General features: G+C 34.2%; 6 protein-coding genes across 7 annotated transcripts; 2 read left to right on the top strand and 4 right to left on the bottom strand.

Annotated features, from left to right (window-relative positions):
* Positions 1 to 101: 101 nt before the first annotated feature.
* LOC131664753 (endoplasmic reticulum lectin 1) lies at positions 102 to 3,201 on the top strand. 2 transcript variants are annotated; one of them, XM_058936084.1, is made up of 7 exons: positions 102 to 410; positions 656 to 829; positions 929 to 1,453; positions 1,719 to 1,772; positions 2,093 to 2,254; positions 2,327 to 2,566; positions 2,668 to 3,201. In XM_058936084.1, the coding sequence occupies exons 1-7, from the start codon at positions 273 to 275 to the stop codon at positions 2,920 to 2,922; spliced, it is 1,548 nt and encodes a 515-aa protein (XP_058792067.1). In that variant the 5' UTR covers positions 102 to 272; the 3' UTR covers positions 2,923 to 3,201. The 2 variants fall into 2 exon arrangements, with proteins under 2 accessions (XP_058792067.1, XP_058792068.1); XM_058936085.1 differs by lacking the exon at positions 1,719 to 1,772.
* A 103-nt stretch (positions 3,202 to 3,304) lies between these two features.
* Positions 3,305 to 4,309, bottom strand: LOC131664809 (mitochondrial import receptor subunit TOM40 homolog 2-like). The gene is made up of 2 exons (XM_058936201.1): positions 4,148 to 4,309; positions 3,305 to 4,036 (listed from the first exon to the last, which is right to left on the bottom strand). Exons 1-2 carry the CDS (start codon positions 4,307 to 4,309, stop codon positions 3,305 to 3,307), a joined length of 894 nt encoding a protein of 297 aa, XP_058792184.1.
* Positions 4,310 to 5,141: 832 nt separating this feature from the next.
* On the bottom strand, positions 5,142 to 7,186 carry LOC131664778 (intraflagellar transport protein 43 homolog). Its single transcript, XM_058936135.1, has 6 exons — positions 7,116 to 7,186; positions 6,070 to 6,254; positions 5,962 to 5,991; positions 5,849 to 5,889; positions 5,702 to 5,774; positions 5,142 to 5,643 (listed from the first exon to the last, which is right to left on the bottom strand). The coding sequence occupies exons 1-6, from the start codon at positions 7,155 to 7,157 to the stop codon at positions 5,409 to 5,411; spliced, it is 606 nt and encodes a 201-aa protein (XP_058792118.1). The 5' UTR covers positions 7,158 to 7,186; the 3' UTR covers positions 5,142 to 5,408.
* An 862-nt stretch (positions 7,187 to 8,048) lies between these two features.
* On the bottom strand, positions 8,049 to 11,137 carry LOC131664764 (bone morphogenetic protein 4-like). The gene is made up of 7 exons (XM_058936110.1): positions 10,842 to 11,137; positions 10,239 to 10,395; positions 9,855 to 10,000; positions 9,678 to 9,779; positions 9,212 to 9,599; positions 8,778 to 9,133; positions 8,049 to 8,645 (listed from the first exon to the last, which is right to left on the bottom strand). Exons 1-7 carry the CDS (start codon positions 11,061 to 11,063, stop codon positions 8,478 to 8,480), a joined length of 1,539 nt encoding a protein of 512 aa, XP_058792093.1. The 5' UTR covers positions 11,064 to 11,137; the 3' UTR covers positions 8,049 to 8,477.
* A 2,689-nt stretch (positions 11,138 to 13,826) lies between these two features.
* On the bottom strand, positions 13,827 to 17,563 carry LOC131664773 (uncharacterized). Its single transcript, XM_058936127.1, has 8 exons — positions 17,149 to 17,563; positions 16,983 to 17,084; positions 15,719 to 15,822; positions 14,688 to 14,898; positions 14,562 to 14,615; positions 14,352 to 14,494; positions 14,131 to 14,285; positions 13,827 to 14,078 (listed from the first exon to the last, which is right to left on the bottom strand). Exons 1-8 carry the CDS (start codon positions 17,231 to 17,233, stop codon positions 14,021 to 14,023), a joined length of 912 nt encoding a protein of 303 aa, XP_058792110.1. The 5' UTR covers positions 17,234 to 17,563; the 3' UTR covers positions 13,827 to 14,020.
* A 498-nt stretch (positions 17,564 to 18,061) lies between these two features.
* Positions 18,062 to 21,494, top strand: LOC131664749 (ATPase family gene 2 protein homolog A). The gene is made up of 6 exons (XM_058936078.1): positions 18,062 to 18,235; positions 18,301 to 18,487; positions 18,563 to 18,754; positions 18,814 to 20,198; positions 20,270 to 20,536; positions 20,618 to 21,494. The coding sequence occupies exons 2-6, from the start codon at positions 18,307 to 18,309 to the stop codon at positions 20,936 to 20,938; spliced, it is 2,346 nt and encodes a 781-aa protein (XP_058792061.1). The 5' UTR covers positions 18,062 to 18,235; positions 18,301 to 18,306; the 3' UTR covers positions 20,939 to 21,494.
* The last annotated feature ends 312 nt before the right edge of the window (positions 21,495 to 21,806 follow it).

Genomic DNA, 21,806 nt, shown 5'->3' with positions numbered 1-21,806 from the left:
ACAGCACGTGGACTTGATATATCGACTGTTGTGAGTTTAATCACGAGCTCGAAGCAAAACGTCTAGAACCCTAGAACGTCTACGCACGCTGAACTGTCGTTTTCAATCCACGCATGCACATCGTGAAGCTTGCGAGTATCGTATCAACGCGGTAATGCATCAAGTTTTTTTTATAAACTGATACCTAACAATGGTAATAGCACTTCTCGTTGACGAAATATGTAAAAATTAAGAGTGCAAAAGTTTAAGCAAGTGGAATAAAGACTGGCAAAATGCATTGGACTTACATTTATCATGTCTTTTTCATTATCAATATTTTTGTTTCCACATTTGGCTACGATTTGAAAGCTTTTGATGATACTGTCTTGTTCAAAATAAACTGGCCTGGAAAAACTGTATCTGATTTACTTGTAAGTATCATGTTCAAATTAGTAATTGTTTATTTTTTACGCTGTATTTTTGTAAAGTTTTTTAAGGTTATACAAGAATTGTATTGCTTCTAGTCTTTTTTTTAATATACAGGCAACAGACAATACAAGCAAATATTATCTTTCTTAATGTTAACACAGAAGTTATTTGTTTATTTTAAACGGCTGTGTATCTACTTAGAGTTAACTACTTATTATTGTTTAAATGATACTATTTATTCTTTTAGGATACTCAGGCAAATGCAGAGTCATATACGATAACATCAGCAAACAATGAGAAATATCATTGCTTCATTCCAGAAGTATCAGAAAATGAACTTAAGCCAAATATGGTATATACTGGGCCAAACCCTATAGAATATTTATCAGTATTGTTTGATCAGAATGCATGCTCTTACAGGGTAAATAATTTATATTATGTGATTTCAATAATTCAAGTTATTATGATAGACTTTTAGTTATATATTTTTGATAATATTTAATAAAAATTCATATTATAGATAGAATCTTACTGGACTTATGAACTTTGTCATGGAAGATATGTACAGCAATACCATGAAGAACGTGATGGGAAAAAAGTTAAAGTTCAGAAATATGAATTGGGAAAATTTGATGCTTTTCAAGTAAAAAAACTGATTGGAGAATATAATGAATATTCTAAGAATCCAAATAGGAAGTCTGAGATTCCTTTAAAAAAAATCGATGGGGTCAATATGCCCTATGTTGAGATTGAAATGTCAGATGGAACTATGTGTGATATAAACAATAAGCCCAGGTCCATCAAAGTTTTATATGTGTGTTATCAACATGGAAAACAAGAAATTTATTCCGTTAAAGAAACTGCTACTTGTGAATATGAAACTATCGTTCTTACACCATTACTGTGTAACCATCCTGATTACAAACCACAAGATACTGGAGAGCACAAGATTAATTGCAGACCCATAGATGATGCACCTAAAAAACCATTATCGTTAATGGTTATGGAATCAGAAAGCTTAAAATTAAGGCAACAGAAAGTGATGGTAATTTAATAAGACCTTAAGGAATTTAATAATTTTTATCTTTATTTTCAGTATCAAGACCCTATGTTAGTTCTTTTCAATAATATGATTGTTTCTTTTTCTGTTTTTTTGTTTCATTATAACAAGCTTACTATAGTATAGTTTACTGATTAATAATATTGAATATTGCAATTTTTTAAAACTTTGTTTCAAACAAAAATAATACATTGGTGCAAATTTTTATAAGAATTTGCAAAAGGATGTGTGCTGATTATTTTTTCTTCAGGATGAGAAGCCTCAAAAAGTCAATCTGATCTTCCGTATAGATAAGGATAGTCAGGTTAGAATATTTTTTGCATTTTTAACCGGGCAAGTGCTTATTACAAACTATGTTCAAGGTGAAATATCAAGCTGCTTCAATAATATTTTTAAACTAATCCTTCTACTAACATAAGCTTCTAAAACAACAAAAACTAAGCCTATAAACCAGTTTAATATTTTCTTATTAATTATTAACATTATCTTCATTATATTTCTGAAACTTTGTTTTGTTTCAAATCTCAATGAGTTTACTACAAAGTATTATTTTACAATAGGACATCTAGAATGTTTAATATAGATTTTTGAGAAGGTTTTGCAATCAGATTGTAATTTTTGTAGGATGGCCAGCCTCAATTGAGAGTTGAAGTTCACCCAATAGATTCAAATGGAAAGCAATTCACTCTTGATGATGTTCTCAATCCATCAACTGAAGAAGGAAATGAATTGGCTAAAAGCAATTCAATTCGAAACTTTTTGAGTGGACAAAACTGTTTGAATGGGGTGGGTAATAAACAAAAATGAACATAATAAATTTATTGAGAAAAGTATCAATTCAATTATTTTTTATTTTAGGGTAATGGTTGGTGGAAATACGAATTTTGCTATGGTCGTACAGTTAGTCAATACCATATCGAAAGTGGAGGGAACAAGAAAGTTTTAAGTTTAGGAGTGTTTAATAAACAAAAACATATAGAATGGATAGAAGTTAATACCAACAAAAAGCCAAAACCTATTGGTAAGAGAAAGCAAGTTTCTCATTTCTACAGTGATGGTTCAATTTGTGATTTAACTGGAAAACCTCGTCAAACAGAAGTAAGTAATTCATTTATATGTTTAAAATTGAATATAATCTTAAACATTGTAATACCTAATTGAAAATTAATATAACTTTTTTTGCTTTACTTTTATTACAGGTAAAATTGAAGTGTGTTACTAATCCTATGGGAAGTCAATCTAGTGTGTCACTGTATTTACTTGAACCTACTTCATGTGAATATGTATTAGGTGTTGAATCACCACTTATTTGTGAAATACTAGAACATGCGGATGATACATATGGTCTCATAAGTGAAAAAGCTCTAATGAATTTTGATGAATCAAAGTCAAATTTACAAGTGCACAATAACATGGAGGAAGATAATGAAAGGATAGCAAATGAAGATGAATAATTAAAATTAGGGAGTTAAAATTCTAACTTTCTTGAACATTTTTATATAAAAAATCAAGTAAAAGCTAAATAATTGGCAATCATACCATTTGCAAGAGATAAATGTAAATATGTTATCAGTTTGTTATCTGATATAAGTATATGCTTTATTTTCTTTATTTTTGAAATTCAATTTTATAACAAGTTTGTTTCTGAAATATGCAAATGAGACATCATGTTGTAAAATAAAAATAAAGTATAAGCATAAGTTAAATAAATGGTATCTAGTTTGTTTATACCAGGATAATTGAGTTTTATTAATAACAAAGTTTTACAACAATATTAATGTTTACAATGTATTTTTATTTTTTAATTATAAATATTTAGTATTTGACATATAATAACTATCCAACAATGTTTAATCCAATGCCAACACTTACATTTTGCTTGGAGTGATCCAAAAGTGCACTCAGCATTAGTGATGCCTCTGGTATTGGATAGAGTTTTTTTTCAAAAACAGCACCAAGTTTCCAATGAGTATCTACAAATCCTTTGAAAAGCATATCTGCTGCTGGTAAATGAAGTTGATAAAATAATCTAGCTTTACAATCAGGTTTTATGATATTTGATTGTAATTCTACACCCATTTGCAACTGTGAACTTTGTCTTTGATGATAACAAAGTCGAAATCCAGCAGGACTTACTGTAGCAGAAATTGTACGGAATCCTGTACTGTACCGAAATGCACAAGCAATATTTGATTGTTGTTTTGATAAATTAGGTATTCTGTTGTATGCTATTTCAGCTCCCAGTGTTATTCTTGGTGTGATTGCTTGGAGGTATTGCAAGATGAGGACCCCTTCTTGTTTTAAAATTTTAGGATCCACCAATGTAGCTGACAAAGTTAAATCGTCTAATCGATATTCTGTTGTGAATTTGAGATTCTTATAAGCTCTTTTCTTTACTTGCGTTGAAACTTTTATTCTACATCTGCAACCAAGAGTATGAACAAAGTTTGCTTTTAAATCACCATTTGGCAAAATTTCACCATCAAGAATTGGATATTTCTCTGCATATCCAACTCTTTTTGTTCCAACATATGAAGCTCCAAATTTATATCCCTCAAACTGCTCTTCCTTGTCGAATTGAGATTTTTCATCCAACAATAATAAACTATCAGATTTGATACCAATTGTGTGAGTGACATAAAAATGTTTGCTGAGAATAATTTTTTTTATAATTCTAACACCGTGAAAAGGCTTGGGATTGAGACTATCAAATTTCTTGTGAATTTCTTCAAAAGTACCAGGATTTCCTGGGGTGTTTCCATGTGGGCAAGGGACACATCCTGGGGGGTAATCTTTATATTGTGTGGAAACGTTTTTTATTCTTGAAAATTGTGAGCCCATTTCTTCAAAGCATCAATATATTAATTAAAATTCTATATTATTACCATATTTACTTTCAGTATGGTTTTATTGACTTTCAGTACTTTATCATAGATCTTTCTTATTAGTTTATGGTTATGGAACGTCATAACAGTTTTTATTAAGTGAATTTTGTTGCAGTTGCAAGAATAACATTTTGCAACTATACTATTGTTTCAAACAGTTACTTATTTTAATTATTCATAAATTGGTTTACTGTAGATTGTTAAATAACGACTAAAAAATGTATAATATAAAGTGTTAATTGAGCTCGATTAATTTATTGGTAAATGTGTAAATCTCTCGTACGATTTGATTTGTTGCGCTCTTTTTTAGTGGCAGTAGTTGTCCACTAGATGGATAAACCGATACAAACGTGTCCCGCGAGCGGCTATAATTGTCGGCGATTCATATATAAGAGGAGTAGTCGTCGACTACTATCGGAAGTGTGTGCTAGTGATGGCACAGCTGAACATTGATCGCTAAAAGTAGATATATGGCAGATCTGCTCAGTGGGTGTTGTCACGTGGTCGCTTCAAGTAGCTTGTGTTGGGCTCCCGATGCGCCCGGCAGATCCGTGTACGTGAGCTCTCTTGGGAGCAATCACGCCGCGGACATTGCTTGGTCTGCACGGTTGAGTCTTCACGTCGCTCCTCGAACTACCGCGATTTCCAAATTGGGGGGTAATCGAATAGGTCAGACGAGGTAATTGGTCACTTCCATATGAAAGGCGCTGCTGTTACGCAGTATGCCATTTCTTTTGATTGAATAAATAAATTCAATTCATTTTATTATTTTAATATTGTTCGCAACATATTTAATTTTTATTTTGAGATATTTTACACTAAAGCTTACAATTATTAGAGCTGAATTTTCTCTAATGTCTTAAAAATTACAGTTTATCAAAAATTAGCTTTGATAATGCTGATCTTACGACAAACATCATCGTTCCAAATTTTAAACAACCAGAAATATAAATTACACAATTGACATTATGATAAAGTGATTGTATACAATTCAATAGTGAATACAAATATTAAACCTTTCCATGGCCACACATTGTTTGTTAACAATACGTTATTCACTGCGGTTTTTCATTGGCTTTCGTTTGCCATTCACTGTTTATTTCCGAAGCTACTTGGGTAAACAAAGATTCCCACGTCCAGACTTCATCGGGTTCTTGAACGAGATTCTCAGCGTATAACTGTTCCGTAAGAAGACTTAGATCAACACCATCAAGCATTGATGACAGCTTGTTTTTGTCAAGATCTGAGCCGAGTTCCTTGTAAGCCGCAGCTGCTCGATTAACTCCAATTCTACCAATATTTGACAATTATCATTTGCACTTTGAAAATAAGTAATTTTATAACTTACTTTGGGATGTGCGAGATATCCAGTGCATCAGTGTCCTCAATTATTTCATCTAAGTCTGGTATCACCGGGATATCTATCAACGAAACAATTGATGTATTAAAAATGGTTCTAATCGCAATAGGCAATCTATATGATTATAATTATTACCATCTTCTTTTGTATTTTTATTGTTGCTTAAAAATCGTTCACTGTAACAAATATGCCTTTTCTTATTGAATTTTGTAAAGCAAAAAGCAAAATAGTTTAACTACTCGACTTACTGGTCGATTGATGCCGTGTTACTTCGATGTCTAAGAAAAACAGTAACGTAGTAATGAATAAGATAATTAATGTATACACTTGCTTAAAAGCTCGCAAGATCAACTTACTTAGCACTCTTGGGATCATCGCCCCAGCCAGTTTTCCGAGCTCGAGGTGGTACCGGTGGCGGTCCCTGCGTCTTCGCCAATAATTTCCCCGACGACAATGAATCCGGACTATCCAGTAAGTCATCGTCGGATTTTTCCTCTTGTACGCTGCTTTGATTTGCTCGACGTCCTAATCTTGGAATTAGCTGCAAGTGAAACGCGCGCAAGATCATTACCGACTTACGATTTTTTTTAAATTAGTTAAAAATCATCGTTAAACGACATTGCATATTCTATTATTTCGTTATATGTACACAGCGTATAGAATGATGAATAATGTAGTAGATATATGACTTGGAAACTTCTTTTTATCCCATAATAACTTTAATTAACGCAATCAATCTTGAATACACACGCACACATACACACACACGCGCGCGCGCACACACACATGCTTAAATGTAAATAACCAATTCGCGTATGTGAAAAATTGGAATCTGAAAAATTTATATTAACTTAAGAAGACTAATAATTTACTAAAGAGTGAAGCTGAAATAGTATAGAATTGATAAAACCAACATTAATTGCTATGACGATGTCCTATCATCATTAAAACAAAAATGTTTTGATACATTTTCAATTCAAATATAAATGAGCTCAATGTATTCAAATTGTACATATTAATCGTACCTTAAAAAATCTTACTTCATCTTTTGAACTCATAATGAACAGTAAACTATGGAAGATAAGCAGCAAAGCAATAAAAACAGGAAATACGCCACTCAAACAACGGTAGAAAAATGAATATAAAGAAACATTGAAGCCTCGGTGTATATGCACATCATGTCGCGACCCATAGATGTGCGCGACTAGCATGCCACGGATATGGCGCGCATCCAGGTATACAAGTGTGTTTATCCGTATGTGCGTGCGTGCGTGCGTGTGTAAGTGCGTACGGCAATTTGCAGGATAGGATGAAAGGAGAACCTGTTCCCAAGCGATTGAAGCGAGAGGCATGTATAACGGTCGAGCCGCGAGCGGTGCATCGTCTCTCTTTTATCTCTCACCTTTTTTCCAGTGACGTCAAAGTCCGAGGTGCTCCAGTCCATACCACCTTACCACGACAAGTGCCATTCGGATCGTGGCGTCTGTTTGCAAACGCTAGTATCCATGGCAACCCTGCCACGTGTATGTATGCGCAAAAAAGTACACCTCCTACGATGAGAACCCCACAAGCGTGTACGTATATCCCTCGGTTGCGCAGGTGCACGCTTACCTACTCCTGGATGAGTCAGCGCCATGTGTGACTTTTTATTCGAAAGTTTGAATCTGCGATCACTGCATGTACTTCGCTTAAAGGCAGGGGCGCTACATATATATTTTTAGCTTTGTTGTATTGGGGATTCGGATTTATTTACTCGAAAGTATCATAATAATTAATACTACAATAATAAAAGGCGCCACGCTGAGGAAAATAAAAAAAGCGTGATCGAGCCGAATTTCGTGGAATGTGCCGCCTTCGCCTATTTTTAATCGCATCGCCGAATCCATAAATCTAAGACGAATTAAAAATAGTGAGAGATGCGAATTTCAAGATTGCAGAGGCGTCGAAACGTTGATGACGTAGAGATATAAGACTATAACACCACGAGAAAAGTAGGAAAAGGAAAAAGGAGTGAGAAAACGTCCAAGCTTTAACGATAATAAGCGAATTTTCGAGCTTGTTTCATCTAATTCACTCGATAATTTCGTAACTCCTGATAAATGCAAAAGGAAAATTGGTCTCATGTACTGCTTAAGAAAATGACGGGCATTCGTCTTTTGCTCTTAGCCAATTCGAGAAACTCTTTGAATGATACCATGCTGACATAAAAATTATCCGGCTACTTGTGCGTTGTAATGAAATGATTGCCTGAATAATGATATTCGTTGAAAATCTACGTCAACTCTATATTTTAATAATATTAAATAAATACAATAATTTTACAAAATCATGCCAGTCGTCTTGAACACTTCTCACGTTTATATTTTAAATAGACAATAAATTTATGTTCTAATTTTACCACCATGGCTCATGTAATTATGGGCCTTATATAAAAAATTAAGTTACTTATACAAAGCAAACGTATAAATAATTCATAAGCCGATGAGCAACAAATACAAAATTTTTTCACGGTTTTGTCTACATTTGCAGTAAGATAACGATCCTTGGAGAATATCGCATTGAAATTCAATCAAGTTTGTTTTAGGAATGTTTAAATTTTTTCTATATGCGCTTGTGCTGTCTTACTTCCGAATACTACTAAAGTCTTGAGCGACACAAGCAATAAAATATTCATAGTTCTATTAAATTAAATGGCTAAAAATTATATACATTTCCGTTAAAGCATAATTTTCCCTACAAAAGTTCATCGATAACCGTCAGTGTTTTAACGGCATCCACAACTAACCACCGACATATCTTCATAACTTTTCAATACTACTCCATCTTTGTCATTGTCGTGGTAAAGAATTGAGATACTTGACAAACTTACTGGAACACAGCATGGCATCTGGACACCTTCATTTTGAGAGAGATTCATTTTCTGCACTATTCCCTGCAATATTATTCATGTGTTCACAATTTTTGGATCAAAGTAAAAAATAAATAAATATATAAATAAGATAAAAGAAAAAGTTGAAAATAAATTGAATGGAAAAGCGCGTGAATTTAAAGGAATAAAAGTCACCTGTATGGTCGCATGATTAGTGGGTTTTTGTTCTTGACTGAGTGGCGACTTGCAATGTCCGCTGCACTGATATGCAGCGTAACCCTCGGGTGCAATAATCTCCGTAAGACCAATCTCCTTGAAGTTCACGTAAAGTTCACGTTTGGAGCATGGTTCAGTTTCAACTTTGCGGCACTGACTCGGCGAATCGGCAACTTCTCGTTTTGATCTTTGCCCTGTCTCGCTGTGTCGACGACGTTGTTGGCTCTCGTGCATGGGCTTCTTTCGCGACTTCAATTTTTCTCTGAGCATCGCTCGCTGATAGATGTCCATCGAGGTTAATGTTTGATCAAAACTTCTACGTCTTGACACTATTCCTAATAACAAAACATTTTCATAATATCTAATTTGCAGGAAAGAATATTCTTCGGCTATGATAAAAAGTGAAAACTCACCAGTGTGCCCTCTAGGAATCTCAATAGCATTCTCATCGCGTAGCTTAGGTCCACGACTCTTTTTCTCTCTGCGGAAGTAAATCGGTCGCTCTTCTTCATCGTATTCCGGTACTAATTCCAGCTGTCCGTCAATTTGTCGTTTTTTTCTCTCTATCAGTGCTTCGTCGAGCTCATCTTCTTCCTCATCTTCGTCAAGCAGTAGCGGTTGATCATTTACACGATCGTCGTTGAACAGAACTAGAATAGGTTGTTTGTTATGCGACTCGTCGCCGCGTCGTGAAAAGTCTACTGTCACTCTGTCGCCGAAAATTGTCGTTGCTATTACAAGGAGGCCAAGGTTCGCTGAATTTGAGAGCCATGAAAGAACTGCTTGTTTCACGTTGAATACCTTCCGGATTAGAGCAAATGCTAATTTTGAAATTTCCTTTGATCGCAAATTTCACTAAAAAAAAGTCAAAATATTTACCTGCCATCCAGAAGCGTATGCCCCGACATAATGAACATTTAACAGTCTATGAAGATCTGGCTCATTGATGTTCCTGTCGGCTAAAATCTGATAAACTTTTATCTAGACAAATAAAGCGACATTTAGATTAATTATATCATATATTGTTTAAACGCTCATAGAAATCTATATCGCTACCAAATAGTGCGGTGATGTAAGAACTGACGGATGCATTGATTCTGGTGATGAACGCCTTCGATACAAGTGCAATTCCGCCTCTAACATTGCTTCGCTTTCATCCAAATCAGATATATTGAAAAGATACACGTTGGAGGACGAAGTATCTGAAAAGGATATCAAGCCATACTGTACATGAATATCAAATATTGCAGTTGTTTACAGCGTATTAGAGCATTTTAACATTTCCAAAAAGTCATTTGCTATGTTAAAATCAAATATCCACATTTAGCAGGAGTAACGGAAGGACGAGTCGAAGTATACAATTTTGAGATGTGCTGTTTCAAGTTCTCACTAAGTTTAGAGTTTTGTTTACAGCAAAATATGAAATTGATAAATGTATACCTTTTTCAATAAAGCTTCGAACGATTTTGGCATTGAAAGGATTTCTTCTTCGTGTTTTTCCTTCCGAGTTTGTTACTGTATTGTAAAGTTCCGTCATGAATTGCGGTGGAAGTTCTTCGCGATGTTGTTCTGATTGTCTACTATGGATTCCCAAAATCTTCAAATAAAAAGCATATGCTCCATCACTTGAGTATACTCCTTTATTTAACCAAGTATTTAAGTTTTGAGCGTGAAAAAACCTCATATTCGTATAGTCAGTGTGAAAATTAAATTACGTATTTTTTATGATACACATTATGTTCTCAAATATTTTACTAAAACTAATGATTAACTTCGTTCTAACAGAAGCAAACGAGCATTAATATTTAAATTTGAAAATAATATTGGGCATGTCAATTTATCATAAAAATGAACTTTTATTTTATTGTAATATTACATTAGTTTTCAATACTTTTCAAATTAATCAGGTCAAGTGCACAAGCATAATAACATAAAATTGAACTTTTTGTAAGAATGCCGTTTCACAGGTTCGTAAAGAAATAATTTGTTGGCCATTTGAAAAATACAGAACCGGTAAATCAAGGAAGAATTATGAAAAATTACTTTTTTAAATTTTTGCAGTGCTTCTTCTTTCTTCAAACTGTCGAGCTCGTCGCGCACTTGCTCGACATTGGCTTGGACGCGATGCCAAGCCTGCTGCACCCCCGACTCCACGTCCTCGTTCAACTCATGAGCACTGGTAGAGGCATCACGTAGCATAAATGCAATCGCGAGCACAAGTGTCAACTGCATCGTTTTATCGCAAAATTGCACCAACAATGACATGTACAATAAAGCGTAGAGAGACGAGAAGAAGCGCGAGTCACTGTATAATTTGGCGAGACGTTATTATGAAGAGGTTGACGCGACACGTGTGGGAGGCGCTCGGCACAACGAGTCACCTTTATGCGACGTCGCCTCCCCCGCTCACTCTCTGTCGCTCTTTCGTGCGCAACCCCCTCTCAGGCCAAGATTTTTCCAAGATCAAGCTGCGAGAATGGGGGAAATCCACACGTGCAACTGCCTTGAAATTACCACTAACATTCCTCGAGTTCGATTCCCGTGGTTCAAATTCGCTTTCCAGGTACTGCTCGCGCTTCCTGTTTATCATTGTACATCCACGCACGCACGCTCTATTTCGGAGCTTCGACCAATTTAATTTCATTGTGCCTACTCACTTGATAAGAATTATCCACTCATCGGAGACAATGAATCCAATTAATTATCCTACGAAATACAAATATTATTATCCCGTTGTTTCGAACAATATCCTAAATACGCTACCTGAGATTTGAAAAATAGAGCAATTATTACGAAATAGTAGGCGGGATTATTCACGAGCTCTTCACCGTGAGCTTTCTATCAGGAATACAGTTGATATGATTGACAAACTAGCGATGGGATTTGACGTCGCAGAAATGCGAGGCCGTAAAGGTAAACCTGGAGCTTAGACCAAGAAGATCAAGAGTCATTTGTTGCTGGCCAAATAGGCCGTTCGCTTAGTAATCGACCAGAAATGTGGACCGCGCCACGCGAAGTGTTTTCGAGCTTGCGTCTCGCGCTCATTCGTCGAATCTCTCGGCGCTTCGGCGCACACGCACGCACCATTCGACGGCCCACGCGGAATCGAAATGCTCCGCGTGTAAGCTCGTGACCACTAACTGTTAAACATCACAAACTTGCTTCCTTTTGCTTGATAGTTACAAGAACGTACTTCGTTAACTTCAACATACGAAATAACGTAATCGCTCACATAAGGAGTTACCTTTCCATCTGTTTTTGCAAACTTAACCTCTTATTTCACTGTATGCGTACTGGCATTGTTACATCTCAGCTTATAACGTTCTCGTCTTCAGGATTATTCATAGATCGAAAAATAAAGTTATTCCGAGCAATCTCTTGAAATATCATTAATTATATTCCTATTTTTAATTCGGATGTGATGATTTATCGTAATATTGGAACTATTTCGTATAAAGCGTCCAAGTGATTCTTGCTAAATTATATAGTAGTTTATACACTTGAATTAATCTATTGTTAATAAAGTATATATTAAATTTTATTAGGTGTAATGTATGCACAAGAGTTTATTTTACTGCATGTGTAAATATTTGACATTTAAACGGAAGGGAGAATTTGAAAAAGAATGTAGTCATTAAGAATTCTGAATGACTTTATGCAGCATTAAATTGCGTCAGCCGCAGTACAGACTTCAGGTTTGACCTTAAACTTTCAGCTGGTAAAGTGTTATAATTCAAGTGCCAAGTCGTGATATAATATCACCAAATTTAAATATATATATATATATATATATTTCAACTTCTATATATAAAATATATATAACTCAAATATATATAATATAAATAAATATAATAAACTTATATATAATACAACCAAATAAACTGCTATATTATTTTAAAAAAATGGTGGGGAAGGTGAGTCTGCATATTCATGACTACAGGGAACCAAGACTAATGCGTACAGGTACCTAGCTTACCTCTGCAGCGTTCTACGTGGACGTAGTTTTTGAAGTTACAATAACAATATTATATATATATATATATATATATATATGAGAGAGAGAGGGAGAGAGCGTTAAATCTCAATCTGTTCAGCTTTCATACAGCCCAAATCGAAGCAGCTGATTTATGAAGCTTCGCGCGTATAAGGATATCTGTATTGGATTTGGTGGCGCCCGTCGAGATTCCAGGGAGCTTAGTGCAAAAATGCAGCAGCAACTTGTAGTCTCTCGGCGAAAGACGCCTCTTCTTTATTTGAAGCTTTCTCGATACGATACGCGTTGCACGGTCGACGAACCGATCAAGTAATCCCGTGCTCTTTTTTAAATATAGCTCGATGATTAATTTCTTATACATTCGTGTTATTTCCTTGCAGGTAACATATGCACTTACATATATTTTTCTCAAGTCTACGTGATGCTGGCACCCATTATATCTTTAAATTACTTTCTTATTTAATCTTGAGAATCTCCTTTTTTTAATAAAATACCAATGCGTGAAAGATGTATTGGTATTTTATGGTAGATTAAACAAACTGGTTCAGTTCTCTAATTATTTAAATAACGTAGCGACTAGAACAACTTCTTTATGCTCAGTTATGGTATATACGCGCATGCATATGTATGCGAGTGAACAACACGCTACAAGAGATCAAGTGGAGTAGCGAGACAATTGCCTGTATGGCAGTTTATGGCTTCCTTCGCCGTCAATTGCCGCGGTAAACGAGCCCTATGCCTGATCATGCCAACTGCGTTGGCGATACATGTCGTTTCAAGCTACGAAGCTTGTTCTCCGCGCGGTCCAATGGCACACCGAGTATCAAGGATTTTCGCGAGCGGCCTTAGCGATTTGACACACTTCGTTGCTAAAATTTTCATCTTCTAAGTGCAAGGTGATATGGCAAATATTTTTGGCAATGATTCAACCGTCCAGTTTTTCACGCAGCTCTATTATTGAAAACACAGAGAGAGAGAGAGAGAGAGAGAGAGAGAGAGATTTGCAAGGAATTGCCGCTCTTGAATTTTCCACCAGAACATTTATTGTTTTAATTCGCATGGAAATTAAACTACAAATGTTTTCGTGACCATACACAATTTTAATGACTAGTACAGTAAAACTGATTCGAATGACTGCTATATATATAAAAAATTGCATGTATTACTTCTACCTATTTAAGCAGTATTATTACAGTCTTGTTAATTTGACATCCCTGTGACATTTCAACTAAACACATGCGCATTGCGTGATTTGGATGATTTCACGTTTAATTCCACGACGCGTTCTGTAAAAAAAAATCACGTTAAAATAAATTCACTTAAAAATGATATCCATACCTGTATTCGATCACTTTGAATTTAGCAGGTGTACAGTTTTGACTGTCAGTGAAGAGTCCAGCAAGGCAATTGGTGGGATTTTTTTTATCGTGTATTATGCAAGTTTCCGTGTTATTTGTAGAACAAGTTCCAACGCATTTGCCAACATTTATTTGCTGCTCAATTGACATTTCTCGTTTGACAATACAGAGAAATCAATTAAAAAAATGCCATTTGCTTACCTTAACGATTGGTCTGGCATCTGCTATGTTCATACTTTCTCGAATTTCGATTCCACTAAAATCTAATACCGTTTCCATGTGATCCATTCTATGACAATTTCCAGCGCACGAGCATCTATCGATTATTGGATAAATTTCATCACCTAGAAGAATACGACGAACGAGTCACTGTTTGATAAAGTATCGGCTAAAAGCAATTAGACACTTTACCATTCGGTCCCCGCACACTGATCGTAGCATTCCTGGATGGCTTGCAACTGTACTCTGCAATCAATCGTGAAAGCTCGCAAATTTATATAAATCGCAGCATTTAATAGAATGCAATTTCGAGCGTACTTCTACAAGCTCCAATGCAAATACCGATGTCGATTTCAACTTGATAAGGAGTGCCGGTGTGTAGAGCTATGGTATAAGGATCTCGTCGGCATGCGTAAGCACTGGAACAATCACACGTTTCCACAACCTCGATCGTTCGGACTCCTTGGATCGTCGAGATCCTCTCCAATCTCGCCGTTCTCGGTCGGCAAAGCATGTTCGGCATACATTTCTGAATCGAACAAATCAACATTGTTGTTAATTCGTGACATCATCAATGGAATATTTATACAATGCAGACTGCGACGCGAATGGAAGACTTTTATCCTCGAAATTTCGTTAAGGAATGTTTGTTCGACCAGAAACTTTCTCGCGTGGTCAGCTTATAAAATAACCACCGAGATGTACGCAAATAGCTCCAACGCTAAGAAAAAATGTGTGCTATGCCACAAATACATTAAGGTAAGAATTATATTTAGATTACTACGAAAATAAGTCATTCCAAAGGTATTCAAACTCGAGTTGGGAAGAATGTCTTGATTAAAAATATGACGCTTCGATTACATATTAAATCAATTTTTCAATAATAAGAGAAATATATATTTGCGCTAAATCTACTGATACTTAATTTGTATGTCATTCGCTTTGTTCTTTACTTTTATACTGTAGAATAAGCACGTGTTACACCAGTACGTATTACAATGATGTATTTGACTTGGAAATAAACAAAGAGATAAATATAAATTCTTTATAACACCAATATGACATTCAAGTTTCACACACGAGCTCCATAGAAAACTGAATGCTACGTATACGAAGCCATTAAATGTATACGATTGCAATTCACATACAAAGTGTAAATATAGTAATTTACAAATTTATAACTGCTGATACTAATCCGATAGAGTTTCTGGCTGTAAGAAAAGGTTCATTAGTTATGAGACTTCATTTTAACAAATTAATATGCGAACAATAATGATTATTTTGATGGTATATAAAATATAAAAAACATATAAGACTGTACCTGTGAATGAAAGATCTTTTTGTCTCACCTGTACAGCTGGTCTACTAGCATCTCCAGGATCGTCGAACAAGTGTCGTGGGCAAAAGCTCTTACAATAGCCAGCGTCGATTTTTATCAGATCGCCCGATATGCCTGTAATTTTCAATATTAATCAATTAGTATTGACCAATTGGCACCAAAATTTCATCATTAATTGAAGAACAAAAGATAAGGAGTCACGAGGCGAACATCTCGGGAAGGTCCATTTGTGGTGAATTCGGAAGCGGAGAAAGGCAACGCAAGAATGAGTAATAAGGAAGCGAGCGAAATAGCCTACTCGCGGTTATTTTTAGCAGATCGGTGGCGCCCGCGGGGCCAAAGAATTTGCCCTGCCCGATTTATTTAGTGGGCACGGATGCCGCGGCTTCAGATTTATAGCCTCTCAACGTGTCTGATCGGCTTGTAAAATTATACAGTTTGTTTTTTTATAGCCGCTACATCATACTTAAGTGCAGTCCCGTCAGCGTTTATTTTGACTTTGGGATAAATAGTGAGCGCATTATCTTATAATAACTGTCAATTCATATCAGCAATAATACCAAATGACCTTCGATCCTTAACAGTTTACTAAGTTAATAATCAATTTCAGTTAAGGAGGGTTGAGGGATATGAGAGGGAGTTTCGGAAAATTAAAATAAATTCATAGGTAAAGGAAAATTAACTTATTTTGACAATTCTTTGAATACTAGTAATCGCCCAACGTAACAGCTTGATGGACATAGACACACTGGAAATAAAGTTTTTGAATATGCTGTCTACTTTCTTAAATTTTCTTTCAAATTTAGCATTTTCCCGTCTCAAATCAGCTAAAATGCTTTTATTTGAAGACATTTTTACAAAAATGCAATAAATTTTTGTGGTTCACGAGACGATATTTGTTTTATTCAGCAATTCCAAATTCAGTACGATTACTCGATTATGCTACTCCTAACGAGCTGTTAATGATACATTCAACTGGTATGTGTAAATAATTCCTTGATCATTTTTTAGGATGCTTTTGTAACTTTTTGAAAAGTGATCGGCAGTTCAGTGGCTAAATCCTCTAAAACATTTTCAAGTAAAACGGAGTACGAGTGCAATTCCACTCGGGCCATGAAACACGATGCACCGGACATCGCGCGCATTACTTATATCAAGCTTGACATTGCCAATTGACCGAATCTGTGAAATGCAATCTAGAGTGTAGCCTATGAAAGGACTGTTTGAAGAACGAATGCATTTCGTGATAATAATTGACAACAAATATCACTTGCCGTGACCAACATCTATCACTTTTTGCTGCCGCGCACAGCAGTGAATTTTTTTCGGTGTCTCGGTTGTTGTGGCTTCTGGTTTGGTCTTCTTATCACCGTCGACTGTTTAAAATTTGTAATAAGCATTAAGTATGATGCAAAGTTAAAAGTGGTATGCATACAATACCTTCATGTACATTGGTCAGACTAATTGTAATGATTAAAGTAATAAATGTAGAACTTGACTTTTTCAGAGGAAATCGCATCCTCATAAGACTTCATTCAAATGAACTCAAACCAACTTTTACATCACGTACTTTCATAAAAATGAGCATATTAAAAAATCTACGTTTAAATAGAAATTGAAAAAATGTTTAAGAATCATTGACATATTCTACGTAAATCTTTTCACCAAAGCCGAGAACTGCATGTAACCATAATTGATTATGCCGAAAGAACGCAAGCAAGCGCTTTTACAAGTAGTCTCGCGGCTTATTTTCATTTATGTATGTAACGAAAAGAGCGAGAGTCGAGGGTGCCTCATTGACGATTTACTAAATCAATCGACTTGTTTGTTATTGCTTTCAAAGCGGCCGCGTAGGCTCCAGCTCGCGGAAAGACTGAATCTCGACGTGTATGGCGTGCTTCGGATCTGGTTTGGTTGAATTGAAGTGGCATACATTGACAGGCAGCTCTCTTATTTGCCATTAATCCCCTCGCTTCACCGCACGCTATCATAACAACGGACGGACGCTCGCATGGTTTAAAGTATTAATGCCTTGTTGACCGCCTATATACATATATGTATTCCATTGCGGGGCAAGTTGATCATCGTCGTTACTTTTCTTTTCTTTACTTTAATCCCTTTTTTTGTTTTAATTAATTTTCTCGTAATTTTCCCGTTGATTCAATTAATATACAAATCATATAAATAGAATACTATACAAGCACACAATAATTTCGATAATGAATTTATAACATAAAGTGGTACGGATATAGGTATAAATGTAATCCTTTTGCCACAATGCTGCAGGCCGCACCGATTGCAGTGAAGCCGCATGCGCATTGTGCACAATATTCGTATTTCGTTTACGAATTTATCATGATGATGAACACGTGTTTTGCAATTTACATTATTAAACGATTAAAATTAGATATACATGTTGCTTAATGCACTTGTATTTATACTGCTCAAAATTTCTTCAATGTGAATTGGAAAATTGTTTGCTATGGTCGTAAAGCTGAATTTTAATATTATGTAAAAATAATACTTTGTAGGTTATAAAGTGATATATATTTAATAAGTTTTTGTAGAATGAATAATAAACGTATCTTTTAGAATATCATGCACTTGAAAGGAAGAAGAAGTACATGCCCGTGGGTCAATTGTGACAAATGTCAAGCATTTTTAGCACAAAAAGATATAAATGATCATGAACAGAATTGCCCTCCCTCAGAGCCATGGAAACCTGGATTTATAAAAGATGATGTTCTGCATTCAATTCTGGAACCTTACAAATCCACAGGTAAATAAACTTTATTAAATATGAAATAAACTATCGATTTCAATTCAAATAAACTGTTTGAATTTTGCTTTTCAGAACTCCCAAAGTTCATGAGTACAAAAGAGTTGAATAACTTTATTTTTATGTCTGAGTTTGCATTACAACAATGTAAAATTCCTATAGGGGATCCAGTATTAATATCAAATAAGGATGCAGTAGTAGTTAAAAAAGCTTGGCCTATGGGTGATAAAACTACAAATTTTAATTCTGTGTTTTTAACCAAAAATGGTAATGGTACTTAATTTAGTTAAGTGAATTCAATTTAAATATTTTCATAATTTATACAGCTATGGAACTAAACAATTTGGAAGGATCAGTGACACTAGAAAAACTACAATCAGAACCACATCTTGCTCACGAAGTTATAATTGAATCAGTGGGAAAAAATCGTGTAGAACATTTAACAACAGACCTTACTGTTTTGATTAAAAATTATAACCATAATAACATTTTTTCTATTGGAAATAGAATATGTATTCCATATTATGGAAGAAAGCTTATTTTCAAAATTATAGATATAAAAGCTGAAGAAAAGTTAATAAACCAATTTTCAATGATGAATTTATCAAATGAATGTAAAGTTTTATACAAAGTACTTTATTCAACAAAATGGACCATTTTCCAAAGTACTGAACCAAAAAATGAAACAAAGAAACTGGAGAGACATAGTCGTATCTGCTCTTTTGGTGGATATTCAAATTTAATAGAAAATTTGAAAGATCTTTTATTAGTGGGATTAGGAAAGTGTGGTACCTTGGAAAACTTTCACATTAGTAGAGGTATTTTATTATATGGTCCTTCTGGGGTTGGAAAATCAATGATTTCTGAAGTTTTGCTATCACAAGTTGAAGCTAATATTATACGTATTAGTTCTCATTCTATTACCAGCAAGAATCATCAAGTTATAGAAACAGATTTATCTAATTTGTTTAAAGAAGCAGTTGACAAAGCTCCTTCTATTATTTTAATAGATAATATTGACAAACTGTGCCCAAAGAGAAGTAACTCTAAAACTGAACACGAAGACAAAGTATTAGAAAGTTTAATAACATTAATTGACAATTTACAAGATAGTAAAAATGTTATGATCTTGGCACTAACTTCAAAACCTAATACTGTTGATTCATCACTAAGAAGGCCTGGTAGAATAGATAAAGAATTTGAAATGTCTGTACCTACAAGACAAGTAAGAAGAGAAATTATTGAAAAAATACTTGCAAAAGTGCCTTGCACTCTGAATGATGAAGATATAGAACAAATATCATATGAAACTCATGGCTTCATTGCTGCAGATTTACTAGGTCTGTGCTCTACAGCTGAAATGGATGCAATAAGAAATAATTTACATTCTGATGTTCCATATGATTCTAATAAAATTATGGTTACAAGGAAAAATTTTAATAATGCATTAAATATTGTTAATCCATCGGCAATGAAAGAAATTCTTATTGATGTGCCAAATGTTAAATGGTCCGATATAGGAGGCCAAAGAGACCTAAAACTTAAACTTAAACAGTCAGTAGAATGGTCATTGAAACGCCCAGAAGCATTTAAGAAATTTAATACTACACCTCCTAAAGGAGTTCTAATGTTTGGCCCTCCTGGTTGCTCTAAAACTATGATTGCAAAAGCTTTGGCAACAGAAAGCAAGTTAAACTTTTTGAATATCAAGGTAAATATTATATAAAAAAAAAAAAGAAATGTTGAAACGATCAAAAATAAATTATAAAGTATATTTTTTAGGGACCAGAACTATTTTCTAAATGGGTGGGTGAATCAGAAAAATCAGTAAGAGAACTTTTTAAAAAAGCACAACAAGTAGCTCCATCAATTATATTTATTGATGAAATTGATGGATTGGCAGTGGAAAGAGGCACATCTTCTGGTATTTCTGGAAGCAGCGTACAAGAAAGAATTGTTACTCAGTTGTTGACTGAACTAGATGGTGTGACAGCATTAAGAAACGTTACACTAATTGCTGCTACTAATCGACCAGATAGGATAGATCCAGTAAGTTTTACTTTGTTGAGAAAACACAGTAGTTTAAATAAGCAATAATTATAATAATTCACAAAACAATCACTTATACAGGCATTGCTTCGACCTGGACGTTTTGATAGACTAATTTATGTTCCTTTACCTGACGCTGAAACAAGATTAGAAATTTTCCAAATAAACCTTCGTGGCGTTCCAATTGATAAAGATGTTAATTTAAAAGATTTAGTGGAGCTTACTGAAGGTTATTCAGGTGCTGAAATAAAAGCTATCTGTAATGAAGCTGGTATGAAAGCAGTAGAAGAAGATGTTGAACAAATCACTAAAGAACATTTTAGGATAGCTTTATCAGTTGTTATCCCTAGAACTCATCCAGATACACTCAAAGCTTATGAAAACTTCATCAGACCTCAATAGATTATAAGTTAATTTTATTTAAAAATTTTTTTATATTCTAATGCACGTTTTATAGATCATATTTTTTATAAATGCACATTGTTGTATTATGTGGAATGTATTACCTGAATAATAGTTATAATTGAAATGCAGAGCATATTTTTTATATTTTATTCGTAAATATTGAAATTCAAATTTGATTATTGCTCTTTATACAAATAGTATTTGAAGTTTGTTAAAATTGGATTTGAAACAAAAGACAATGATTTCATAGTTTTTATAACTCTCAAAATTTCATAGTTTGTATTAATCTAAAAAAATTTGCAAAATTCAATTTTCAAAAACTGATAAATTATAGTATCACACATGTCTGTTATAGTTAAAGATCCTTGTCGTAAAGATGATATTTCCAGACTATTACGGAAAAATAATATGTAAGAAAAAATAAAATTAAAAAAGGTATTTGATCAATATTAAATATTTTTTCTTTCTATTTCAGTTGCAATCCTTGTACTGCTCCAATTAATTATTGTCCAACTGTATTATTTACATGCCCTAATTGCTGCAAACAAGTTATACCAGCTCGCCTACTTTCTGAGCCACAAACAAAATTTTCTAATATTCCAAATAATACTAAACCTATCTGTATTTATTATCAATCCCATCAAATTTAAACTTTAAACATTTGAAATAATGTTATTTTATAACAAAAAATATATTAACTAGAAATAAACAACAGTCAAAATGTAAAATATGTCTATAATATTAAAATGTAAAAAGCCAAAACCTCAAATCAAAAAAGCGGCGTAAAAAGTAAACACTAAAACATTATAAAATGTCAGCTGATGATGGATAAAATAAATGATTAATAGTTAAATAAATCTATTGA

This window comes from Phymastichus coffea, unplaced genomic scaffold (assembly GCF_024137745.1).
Source record: "Phymastichus coffea isolate CEN01 unplaced genomic scaffold, Cenicafe_Pcof_1.1 PCOF00045, whole genome shotgun sequence".
In the NCBI taxonomy this organism is placed as follows: domain Eukaryota; kingdom Metazoa; phylum Arthropoda; class Insecta; order Hymenoptera; family Eulophidae; genus Phymastichus; species Phymastichus coffea.
Note: the sequence above shows the minus strand (reverse complement) of the source record. Positions and strands in the feature narration are given on the sequence as shown.